The sequence below is a fragment of the Condylura cristata genome, unplaced genomic scaffold (genome assembly GCF_000260355.1).
Source record: "Condylura cristata isolate star-nosed mole 26May11 unplaced genomic scaffold, ConCri1.0 scaffold00008, whole genome shotgun sequence".
Taxonomy (NCBI): Eukaryota; Metazoa; Chordata; class Mammalia; order Eulipotyphla; family Talpidae; genus Condylura; species Condylura cristata.
Window position 1 is genome coordinate 62,586,781 of NW_004567109.1, and position 13,304 is coordinate 62,600,084.

Below are 13,304 nucleotides of genomic sequence, written 5' to 3' on the forward strand. Positions count from 1 at the left end.
CAACCTCTGGTCTATACCCCAGTCCTTATATGCAAAAACAAATAAAAATTCATAAGATAAGCACTAAAAATTTTTTTTAATTGAGCAACCTTTCTGAAAAACAATTTGGCAGTAAACAGAAAATGTAGTATTTCTTTAATGTTCATAATTCTTTACCCCAGCATTTTTCTGGATTTCTATCCCTAAGGATATTAATTTTAAATACAGATAAGTTTTATTTTGAAAAATGTTTATCACAACAAAAATATTCAGCAATAAGAATGGTTAAAATATGATAAATTCATAAACTAGATTACCGTGTAGTCATTAAAAAATACAATCTATAAATAATTCTGAAACCATAAGAAAACATTTACATAATGCTAACTTAAATATTTAAATAATATGATGATCTAAGTCATATGAGAAGCAAATACTGGTAAAAATGTGAATAGATCTGAATGATACAATTATGGATGAGTTCAGCTTTATATTTTAAACTTTTCAGTACTTTTCAAAAGATCTACATGATTTCCAAAATTAAAGTTAATGACTACTTTGGATACTAAGTTGCCTGCCTTGTTTCCTTTTACTGAGGCTACCCATTATTCCTCCCCATTGCATTAGAGCAGTGGGTTCACAACTATTAGTACCACTTTTTCCATTTAGACCACTTTTCAGGTCACAGTCAACTGGGCTGGTGAGAGCTCCTAAGCTCAAATGGGTCATACATAAATCCTCTCCTAGAAATTAGACATTGGAGAGCCCTCCCTGGTGTTGCAACAGGTTAAAGGGCAGCACTGCAAAGCTGGCCACAGCCAATTCACTGCCAGTTCCATCCCTGGGCAAGTAGCTGACCCACACAACATTGCAGACCTCTCCTATCTCACCCACTGCTCTCCTCAGGAGGTTACTTCGTCGATCTGCCCGTTTTGCTCCCCACTCTGTCTCTGGTGAATCCTCTCACCTGAGACCTTGTGCCTCTGACCTGTACCCCAGTTCTGTATGCATAAATAAATAAATCTTAAAAAAAAGAAAAAATAGAGGGCCCTCCCTGATGACGCAGTGGGTTAAAGCACAGCACTAAAGAAGCTAAAGCCACTTCAGCATGAGTTCGATCCTCGCCCCACAGGTGATCCACATGGCGCGGCAGACCTCTCCTAACCCGCCCACTGCCCCCCTCAGCAGTGTACTTCGTTGATCTGCCTGTTCTGCTCCCCACTCTTGTCTCTGGTGAATCCTCTCACCCTCTGCACCTCTGGTCTGTACCCCAGTTCTCCATGCATAAATAAATCTTAAAAAAGAAAAAAGATATTAGACATTGGAATTGGGAGAGAGTAAATCTTCTGTAACCTGCATTCAGGTTTGGGAAAATAGGATCAGTATCTTCTACCTGCTGTGTGAAAAAGAAAAGCAAAGGCCAGTATGCAGGAAGAAAAAGAAGCAGACAGGAAATAGCAAGATGAAGAATCACAGGTGGTTTTCTAGACCTAGTTAACCTCCAGGCTTGGTTACCATTTTATTTTAGAATTTATAATGCATTCTGTATTTTTATGATAAAGCCCTCTTTTTAATTAAGTTAGTGTAAGTTTGGTTTGTTTTAGTCAAGTAGTATCAGTTAATAATATAATTTGGTGGCCTGTTAATGAAGTCACACAACTTTAATAATTTAATAAGTAGAAAGACTAAGTTTGACCACTTTCCATACTATTGTAAAGGCACTGCTTTCACTATGAGTACCTTGGTGGCAGGTGTGGTATGGTGACACACATCTGAGGAATACGAACCTACTATCCTAAATCATATATAAAAAAAGCACTGCTTTCAAACCTCAGAACTTGACATACATCTCTGCTCTAGAACTCTGGCCTCTGGGATTTTTAAGCTAATAATTTGATTTACAGTAAATCATTAAATGTTCACTCTATGGAATTTATACTTTTAAGGAAAATTATTTCTAAATTGCAAAGAACAAATAAAATATTTATCATAAACATACTAACTTTCCTTTAAAAAGAGGTCAGTGAGGATGTGGCAAAAAAGCAACTCTCCTATACTGCTGGTGGGAATGCAAACCGGTCCAACCACTATGGAAAGCTATGTGGAGGCTCTTCCATCTGCTAAAAATTGAACCTCCATATGATCCATCAATTCCACTCTTAGGAATTTACTCAAAGTACACAAAAACATTAGTAAAGGATACCTGCATCCCTGTGTTTACTGCAGCACAATTTACAACAGGTAAGCAACGGAAGCAACCCAACTAAATCAAGTCAAAATTTAGAATTTAAATTCTAAATTCATGTTCCCTATACCATGCTATGAAATTTTCAAAAGTATATTTACATATGGAATATTACTTAGCAATCAAAAAGAATAAACTCATGTCCTTCGAAGTAACATGGATGGAGCTGGAAGGGATTATGCTGAGTGAAATAAGCCAGAAAGAAAAAAGAAAATTTCAAAATGGTCTCACTTATAGGAGGAATGTAGAGGAACCAAATAAGGACTCAGGAATAAAAAAGCAACTACAGTAAAGTAAGATTCAAAATCATCAGGCAACTATAAATCAGAGACATTCAGTGGAGGAGGAGGGAAAAGGATCAAGACAGAGTTAGAAGAGCACAAGGGATTACAGTGATGGTGCACGGGCGAATTGGTGGTCAGAATTTCAAAGGGAAATCATTCATTGTACAAAAATGAAGGGTGATGTAATAAATGCATTTTTAAAAAATAAATAAAAAGAGGCCAGTCACAAGATGAACTGTTAAGAAAACTGCTTTTTCTTCCTATATGGCAATTGTTCCAAATGTGGATGAAGGCTGCTAGGGAAGAAATATTCCCTCAGATACCCTCAATGAATGACATTCTGGTCCCTTAGAGAGAACTACCATTTATTGAGTATCTGTAATCTCCTAAACATTAAACTAGGCATTTCACATAATTCACATAAAATGCTATTCTCATTTTATAGTTATATGAACTGAGATTTAGAGAGTTTAAGTGACTTGCCAAAAGCCCATAATTATTAAAACACAAATGTCAAAATTTAGAATTGAAATTCTAAATTCATATTCCCTATACCATGCTATGAAATTTCTCACAAGTAGCACTTTTTGAAGCTTTAACATAAGAGAAACAAACAGGATATTAGCAAAACAAAACCAAGAACTGAAATACAATAAAATACATACTAGTCATAAAATAAAATTCTCTTTAGAATGATAGTTTATCAAGAGTTTTTAACTGTGTAATTGCTATTATAACATTCAGAGGAAAAAAACAAAATAAGCTTTCACCTATAATATGATTTAGAAATGCAGAAGGAGCAAACTAAATGTCCTCAACAGGACATAAATGTAACATTATATTGGATAAAAAAAATAAACTGGAAAACTATCTGTACTTAATATCACAAAAATTTCCCTTAATATACAAAGAGTTAAAAAAAAAAAATACAAAGAGTACCTAACAAACTACTAAGAAAAAGATGGTCAGTGGGCCCTCCCTGGTATCGCAGCGGGTTGAAGCACAGCACAAAGAAGCTTAAACCACTTCCGCATGAGTTCAATTTCCGCCTGCCCGCGGAGACCTCTCCTGGCCTGGCAGCTGCTCCCCTCAGCAGTGTACTTCGTCGATCTGCCTGTTCTGTACCCCACTCTGTCTCTGGTGAATCCTCTCACCCTCCGCATCTCTGACCTGTACCCCAGTTCTGTACGAATAAATAAATCTTTAAAAAAAAGATGGTCAAAAGTAAAAATGCCCATGAAATCTAAAATAACAAGATAAATGCAAACAGTCTCAACTACATACATAATAAAATATATAAATTAAGATTACATTGAGATAGTATTTTTCATCTCTCAGATTGAGAAAGACCAGGAAGTCCTGGTACTACTGTACCAATATGACTGTAAGGAAGCTGGCAGGCAGTGTAAATATACATGTCTATGGAACGCAATATGTCAATAGCTAACAAGGGGCACACAGCCACCAGTTAAATCGACAACAATTTATTGTACAAATATCTCCCATATGGAAAAAACATCCTCTGTACTAGACACTACTGCAGTAGTGTTTATAACAGAAAATACTAGAAACAACTTGAATCCAACAATAGGGCCCTATATAAAGTAAACTTATTCGTTCATGGTATATTAAAAATAAATTCTTCATGTGCTGTTCTGGGATGATCTCAGAGAAATAGTAAATGAAAAAAGCAATATACAAAATAACATATAGAGTACACTATTATTTGTGTAAAGAAGATGAATAAAGAATATGTACACCCATTTGCTTGTACTGCATAAAATACCTTGGAAGGATACCCTAAAAACTAGTACTAAAGGCTGACTCCAGGGAGGTTGGCTGGGAATGGAGATAGGAAACAAATTTACTTTATTTACTTCTATCTTTTTAAAGTTTGAGACAAATTAACATTCTTACTTATTCAATACATTAACTTCTTAAAAATAAAAAACAAATTTAATAAAATGTGGTATATTTCATATTGACAGATAATGTTTTCAAGCATATAAGATAAATTAAGTGGAGCAAAAAAACAATAACTTACACAGATGACTTAATTTTATTAAAAAAGACCACAAAAACAACAAATAGCTAAATATCCTTGTTTAATCTGTGAATAAATCATCCTTAAACACAGTCATCACTGACCCTTACCTGACCATGACTGGTTGTTGGTTCTTCCTCCAACAAAAGTTTCTCTTTCAAGCTTTTAACTGGGCTTTCTTGGAAATCCTTGGTTTTTGAATGCCAGACAGATGCCCTAGACTCCTGCCTCTCCTTTTTGTCTTCATCTCCCATATCTTCTGAGTTGCCTTCATTTTTTTCACTAGCCTGATCTCCTTGGCCACATTCATTCTGGATCAGAGAAGGAGGTCTAGGTAACACTGGTTCCCCAAACCCTTTTTTTTTTAAGAGCTGCCTCTGGGCCATTTTCAGACTCTTTTGGTAAACCTCCAACTGGCAGAGAATGACTTTGGTATACTGGTTAGGATCTACTCCAGAAGGGCAGAATGGAATACCCCAGAAGTAGTGCACAGTGGCCCCAATGTCCTGGAGACTTTTGGAATCTGCTGGGGTAGGCAGACCATGCCTAGATGTGTCCCCAACTTTGTGAAAAGCAAGACCCCTCCCAGTACTTTCCTGTGGCTTCCCACACTGTGTGTTCTCAGCCCAGTGGCCAGTACATCTGTCAAAACATTTAACGTTCTCATTCTCAAACACTGGCTGGCTTGACTGGTCACAGCTTCCTGAGCTGCCAGAGACCGGCTCCTCTTCATTGTTTTCAGTGTGGTCCCAAGGCTCCTCTCTTTCCTCAGCCTCGTTTCCCTGACTGATATGTGAGCCTTTAAACAGTGATGGAGGTACCAGCTGCCATATGCCTGTAAGTATTTGAGAAAAAGTAAGGCTAAGGACAAACTTTTTTATTAAAAGGGCTTGGTAAGTAATCACTTACCAAGAATTACATAATGAGGTTAAAAAAAGGCTCTTCTTTGGGTTTAACCATATATTGTTTTCTCTCTTGGAGATAAAAATATGCTGCATTTTGGTAAGATCTCAACTACTTTCTGATTTAACATCTTTAATACCAAAGGGATTTGGAATTGCTCCATACATCTACTCTCAGCATGAAATCCCTGTAATAAGATTCTACTTGACGAGTGGAAGGAGTTGGAACAGGGAGACATGCCTTCAGTGGTCCCAGAGTCTGTGGTTTTCTCTTGGTGGGACTGTGAAGATGATCCAGTGGCCAGAGGTCGAGATCTGGTAGCTGAAGCATCAGAAGGCCGGCAACTCTGAAACAAGTGATTCCATACCAGACCAGGTTTATTATTCAAATAGCTTCACAGGAAGGACAGAAAAGGGGGGGAGGGGCACTGTCCCTAAGAGATTCTCCTCTCCAAAGCGTAGATGCTCAATTCAAATGAATTTCACAAAATGTATAGCATGCCTTCTATGTGCAAAGTACTAGATGAGATCACTATATTAAGCCTTTTCCTAATACAGAAAAGTAAATGGTATAAAGGCAGACTCAGGACCAGCCAGTCCTGAGCAAATATTCTTCACATTTAAAGTAATTTCAATTACACATATTTGAGTCACCATTTTTTAAACTTCCCATGCTTTTTCTCCATAACCCACCAATGACTTGCATTCTTTTTGCTCTCCCCACAAAACAGGGGAGGTAAGCACCGTATCTTACTCATTTTGATTTCCTAGAATTTGGTACCATTTTTTAGAAGCTGCCAATTACTATATTTCATTCTTTTAAGTCATGGACTTTTAATCTGTGTGGTGGAAGAAAATTCTCTTATATAGAATTAACAAGACATTTCAAATTGAGCACACCAACAAATCAACACAGACTTTAAAAATTGTTAAGGGAAATACTTGTTAGTTGAAAATCTCAGGAACTACCATAGCTAGCTTCTAACACTGCAGAAGTAAAAGAGTATTGGTGATTGAGCCTCACAAACTTTTTCAACATTGCGTATTTACATTCAAGCTTTCTGCAATGGCTTTCCTCAAAAGCTCCTCTTCTTCTTCTTCTTGGCTATTGACTTCCCTGGCTTCCTGCTCACTCATTTTGAGAGCCAGAGCAAACTGTTCTTCTTCTGTCATCTCTGTAAGAGAATAGAGAAAAGGAGAGGGATACCACAAACACTGAGTAAGCACAGGGACAAAAACAGAATTAATAAACTTTTCAGCTGAAGACTCTACAGACAACTGCATAACTGTCTATGTACGATTTTGTAACCTTATAAATGAGGAAAGCCCCCAAAAGTAAGACCTGTTGGCCAAACTTTTTAGCAGTAGTTATACCAAGAATCCTGGATTTATCAGACTGTAAGCTGTCATAAAGTCAGCGTTCTTGCCTATTTTGTTCACTGCTGTATCTTTAAACACATAGAAGTTTTTTTTTTTTTGTCACCAGTAGATACAGTTAAATAAGAGGAAATGATTCCTACTCCAAGACTTTTTGCTATATAATCACAATCCTGCTTTATGCTCAAATTTCAACAAGAATTTTATGCTACATGATCCTCTGATTTACCCCATGAAAAAGAACATCCCTAGTTGCCAAAATGTGGTCCCCAAATACCATTTCCACTAATAGTAATTGTGGTGTTTTGAGAAATGGCTGATACCAAGTCTGGCACATAACACATAAAAGATGAGCCGGAATATCTGTCTTATCTGTGAGAAAAAATACTATCAGACACCAAAAGGATCATATCAAAATAAGTTAAGAGCCAACTTTAAAAAAGTCTCACTAACCAAAAGTGAAACTACTGGAGTATCAGTAAGGATAATGAATGTGGTGAATTAAAACAAATCAAAAGTGGGGCCTCCCTGATAGTGCAGGGGTTAAAGTCTCAGCACCACCAAGCTAACACCAAACATTGTGGCCTGAGTTAAATCTCTGGGCAGGGGGCTGACTCTCAGCAGCAGTTATACTCCTATGTCAGTGCTGCTCCCCTCAGCAGTGTATGTCAGTAGATACACCTGTCCCCTGCCCCACTCTGTCTCTGATTAATCCTCTCACCCCCATACCTCTGGCCTACACCCCAGTTCTTGTATGCACGAATAAATAAAACTTTTTTAAAAATCAGAAGTGTTTAAATCTCTGAATTCATACTGACACACAGACACACACACACGTAAAGCTAACTGATCACTGTTGGAAAATATTAGTGAATCAATTATTTTGAAAACTGTTAAATAAAAGGATAGAGAATCAAGCTTTTGTCCTATTCTTCCAATACAAGTTATACTATAAGATAATCAAACTAATAAACAGAAGTTTCCCTTTTAAAAATTATTAAATAACTCCAGATAACGTAAAAAAAATAAGATATCATTATTAGGACACTAGGGTAAGATAAGCTTACTATAAATGAAGAATTGAAAATGGGCTCGAAAAGTGTAAGATGAGGGAAGCTTAAAACTACTCATATGGTTTTAATGACCACACATTAAATTAAAGCAACTTGTAAACTGCAGTTATTTCTGACTTGACAACTTAAAACAGTAGAGTAATATTAATATACTAGGTATACTTGTGCCATTGCAGGCTATACTATAATTCTTTAATATGTGAAATCTAAATGGCATCCTTGACTTTATGATAGCTAAGCATGTGATGCATGTAATCTAAGGTTAGTTTTTAGATTGTTCAGAGAGGTGAACACTGTTTCTGTTAAGGTAGCGTTCTTGCCTATTTTTGTTCGTTGTTCTATCTGTGTTTCTTTTAAGAATACAATGATGAGTCTCCTAGAGCAATGTCTTAATTCCTTTTTTCAAATAACAAAGTTTCATATGAATGCTTCCAAGTTGGAAGTTTTTGTTTTTATATAAAGCCCTTTGGGGGCCCTCCCAGGTGGCACAAAGGTAGTCATAGCACAGCATTATGAAGCTAGCAGCAGCCACTGCAACACAAGTTTGATCCCTGACCAGGGAGGTGACCCATATGGTCAGAAAGACCTCTCCTCACCCACCACTGCTCCTCTCAGTATAATTCAATCTGCCTACGATGTCTCTGGTGAATGCTCTCACCCCCAAATCTCTGGCCTGTATCCCAGTTCTTGTATATATATATAAATAAATCTTTTAAAATAAAAAAATAAAACCTTTTGGATTTACAACATACCATTTGTCAAGTTTTAGAACAACTCATTTTTCCATTTCAGATCAGGACTTCTAGAAATAAATGCTTTCCTTAGCAGGAATAGCACCACTTGAAAAGCTGATGGCAAGGTAAGCATTTGGGTTAGTGTTTACATTTGTTAGTACTTTTCATTGTGGAAATCTGTACTTGACTAACACCATATGTGGCAATGGAAACCACTTTTATAATTTAGGATATCCAGGTTATGTGTGTGTGTTTAGCTTACTATATTAAATTATTATTGCACTTAGCTTAAAAAGAGGAAAAAATTGCACTTAAAATGATTATTATATACTCACTGTGAAACTGAACATTTTGTGTGCCACTTACAAACATTATAAATAAATATCCAGGAAATTTTACTATTTTTTAAAATTTATTTATGCATACAGAACTGGGGTACAGATCAGAGATGCAGGGGATAAAAGGATTCACCAGAGACAGAGTGAGGAGCAGAACAGGCAGACTGATAAAGTACATTGCTGAGGGGAGTAGCAAGTGAGACAGGAGAGGCCTACAGCACCATGTGGGTCACCTCCCTCGCTGGGGATAGAATTCATGCTGAAGTGGCAAGCTTTGTAGTGCTGTGCTTTAATCCTTTGTGCCACCAGAGAGGGCCCTGAAATTTTACTTTGTAACTTATGATACAAAGAATAAAGTACAAGTTAATACCTGAATTTGATTATATAATTTACTAGCTCTACCTCAACCCAATTACTGATAATATAGCTTTAGCTGCCTATTCTCAAAAAAAAAAAAAAAAACCTATAATAAAAAAATACAAGAATAAAATAGAAATTTATCAAAAGTTCAAAATTTTCTTTAGGACATACTGTTAAGAAATTTAAAAAATAAGTCACAAATGGGGAAACATACAGCCAATACAAATAATCAACAGAAGACATGTATCCAAAATTCAACAGTAAGAGAACAAACCATCTAATGTTTAAACTAATGAGCAAGAAATCTGAACAGATACTTCACAAAAGAAATTATCAGAACAACCAATATGCACATGAAAAGATCATTAGTCATCAGTTAAAACATACAACTAGAATTGCTAAAATGAAAGATTGACATTCCTGATGAAGTTGTTAATCATCAAGAAAGGTTGATCACATACTCTATGTTCAATGTAAGAGGGCCAAAAACCATGTAATGCAAAAGAGATATTCTGAGTTCTTTGTAATACTCTGCTTCTTAAATTATTCTATTTCCCAAATGTTCTGGGGAGATGAAATTTTGCTATATTAACTGAAGTATTCTCCAGATTATACTCTCTTGCCCCACCACTGAAGCAAGAACCTTAACGAGGAGCACAGCGTAATTCTACTCTCTAGTATAAGGAAGAAGACACCTGAGCCAGACAGCCTGGGTTTAAATTTTCATTTTGCCTCTTTATTTGTGCCTTATTTATCCTCTGTAACCGAATACTGGTACTGTTCTCTTCCCATATCCCTCCATACATAGAGCTTGACTTTAAGAAATCTCATGTAAATATCATGTTTTTATAATGACTTGTTTTAGTTCATAATATGTAGTTCACAAAATATTTAAGACTTTTATGAAGATTAAATAATTTAATATGTGTGAAACAGTATAGATCTTGGCAGACAAGGGCCCAATAACTGTTAATTACTACTATTTATTAATAAATCAATTATTTATTGTTAACCATGCATTATTCGAGGAAATTCAAAACTTTCATATAGATTATTACCTAACACAGCCATTTTATGTACATTTCACAACCAGCAATACAGTCACATAACTTGACCATAACACATTTACTTTAACACAATCAGAGAGTAAAAAGGACATTTTTATTCACTAGTTATCCCTTTTTTATATAACATGACCTAAGACTCACTGCTGAAAACAACACTTTACCTGACCTTTCCATCATGTGAGAACTCAACCATTAGAAGAAATGGAAAAACAAACTGAATCCTACCTGAGAACATTAAGGAAAAATGTCAAGTATTAACCTTAGAAACTCCAACTAGGCTCTCCCTGGTGGCACAATGGATTAAAACTCAGCACTGCAAGCTAGCCCCAGCCACTTCAGTGTGGGTGGGTTCAATCCTCTGCCCCTGAAGTGATCCATATGGCGCAGCAGACCTCTCCTACCCATCTCCTGCTCCCCTCAGCAGTGTACTTCGTGGATCTGCCTGTTCTATTCCCCACTCTGCCTCTGGTGAATCCTCTCACCACCCCTATATCATCTCTGTCCTGTACTCCAGTTCTGTATACATAAATAAAATAAATCATTTTTTTTAAAGATTTATTTATTTATTCGTACAGAACTGGGGTGGTACAGGCCAGTCATGCGGAGGGTGAGAGGATTCACCAAAGACAGAGTGGGGTACAGAACAGGCAGATCGACAAAGTACACTGCTGAGGGGAGCAGTGGGCGGGTCCCACTGCTCGCCATGTGGATCTCCTCTGGGGCAGGCGGGGATCGAACTCATGCAGAAGTGGCTTAAGCTTCTCTGTGATGCGCTTCAACCCGCTGCGCCACCAGGGAGGGCCCAAAATAAATCTTTAAAAAAAAAAATAAACTCTAACGAAACTGACACATTTTATCAGATTATTCTGCTGACCTAAACAGATTAGTACACAGCTTGTGTGAAACTGATCATACTGATCATAATTTATGAAGAATAATGTCTCCCAATACTCAGGTTGGTCTCACACTGAGATGTGCAAACAGACTGTTAACAATCCAGAACACAAAACTCCATAGGACACATCGGAGAAACTACATAATTTGTGGGTATATAAAATGGTTGAAAGAGAGTATATCATATAACCAAAAAAAAAAAAAAAAAACCCACAAATAAACAAGGTAAATTATTTTCCTGCCCAAAATCTCTTCCTTAGAACTTTCTTCTCATACAATTCTGCAATTGTGATCAAGTTGATTTACCTACATATTGCCAGTTACAGTGCGAATTTATGTAACAGTTTTGAAAGTATTAACATACTATATCATAATTCTTATGGATAGATGAAGCTTCTCAAACAGTGTGGTATCACTTCTGGGAATTTATTCCAGGCAATCACCAAAAACAATAAAAGTGCCATATACAAAAGATGCCAACACCAGCACTAACTTAAATACCTAAAACTAGGCAATGGCTTAAGTTACCTGTCAAGTTAACTCAAGAGACACCTAAGTTGCTATCAAAATGCTAATCATGAAGACATGTGCAGTGTTACCATATACAAAAACATAAATGGGAATGACACAATGAACTTCTGGTTCTATATTTAACAAACCTGGAAGTTGTTATTTGTCCTAACATATAAAAAGCTGGCTAGTGGGAAACCCACGGGGATTACAATTGAGATGGAAAAAAAAAATGTACAAAATGATGCAAAAATAAACTTATAAAAAAAAAAGCTGACTAGACTAAAAAATCAATATGGCTTTTCATGGATCCACAAGAAATGGAAAGCACAGGGCAAAAATGTTCCTAGATGGAGACACAGGCTAGGACTATCACACCCTGCTTGAAATACAAAGTAAGCATTAAAAGTAAATAGATGAAAAAAATATATACCACAGTAACACTAACTAAAAGTAAGATTTTAAAAGTCAGCAGAAGACAAGAAATAATAAAAGTCAAATCAGAAATAAATGAAAGGGAAGTTAGGAAAACAGTCCAAAAAAATCAATGAAACCAAAAGTTGGTTCTTTGAAAAAATAAACAAGATAGACGGACCACTAGCCAGGCTCACACAGAAAAAAAACAAGAGAAAGCACAAATAAAAAGAATCATAAACGAAAGAGGAGAAATCACAACAGACCCAGCAGAAATCAAAAGAGTATCAGAGAATACTATGAGCAACTATATGCAAACAAATTGGACAATTTAACAGGAATGGACAAATTCCTACAATCTACAACCACCCAGAGCTAGATAAAGAATAAATAGAACTAAACAATTATAAGCAAGGCCAATTACAAGCAAGGAAATAGAAGAAGTAATCAAAACCCTCCCCAAAAATAAAAGTCCAGGACCAGATGGATTTACAAATGAACTATACCCAACATTCAGAAAACAACTAGTGCCTATTCTACACAAACTCATCCAAAAAACTGAAAAAGGAAAACTACCACAAACGTTCTATGAAGCCAACATCACACTAATACCAAAACCACACAAAGAAAACACAAAAAAAGAAACTTCAGAGCAATCTCCCTAATGAATACCGATGCAAAAACCTCAACAAAATCTTAGCTAACAGAATCCAACAATGCATTAGAAGAATAATGCACTACGACCAAGTGGGCTTTATCCCAGGAGCACAAGGATGATTCAACATCAGAAAATCAATTAATGTAATCCATCACATCAACTGACAAAAGAATAAAAACCACATAATCATATCAATAGATGTCGAGAAGGTTTTTAACAAAGTTCAACACCCATTTATGCTTAAAGCCCTTGAAATCCTCAGAATAAAAGGAATATACCTCAACACGATAAAAGCCATATATGATAAACCCACAGCCAATATTATCCTCAACGGAGAAAAGCTGAAAGCCTTTCCTTTGAGATCAGGAACAAGACAAGGGTGTCCACTATCACCACTGCTCTTCAATATAACATTGGAAGTTCTA

The 13,304-nt window shown here is 36.3% G+C and overlaps 1 protein-coding gene across 2 annotated transcripts in view; it reads right to left on the reverse strand.

The window, feature by feature from the left end:
* Window positions 1–13,304, reverse strand: part of UIMC1 (ubiquitin interaction motif containing 1) — a 117,283-nt gene that overhangs the window by 73,324 nt on the left and 30,655 nt on the right. For both annotated transcript variants that reach the window (XM_004679254.2, XM_012722750.1), the window contains exons 4-6: window positions 6,505–6,629; window positions 5,696–5,801; window positions 4,663–5,387 (exon numbers count right to left, since the gene is read on the reverse strand). In XM_004679254.2, coding sequence (XP_004679311.1) covers window positions 4,663–5,387; window positions 5,696–5,801; window positions 6,505–6,629 — 956 coding nt within the window. The remainder of the gene's footprint in view (window positions 1–4,662; window positions 5,388–5,695; window positions 5,802–6,504; window positions 6,630–13,304) is intronic.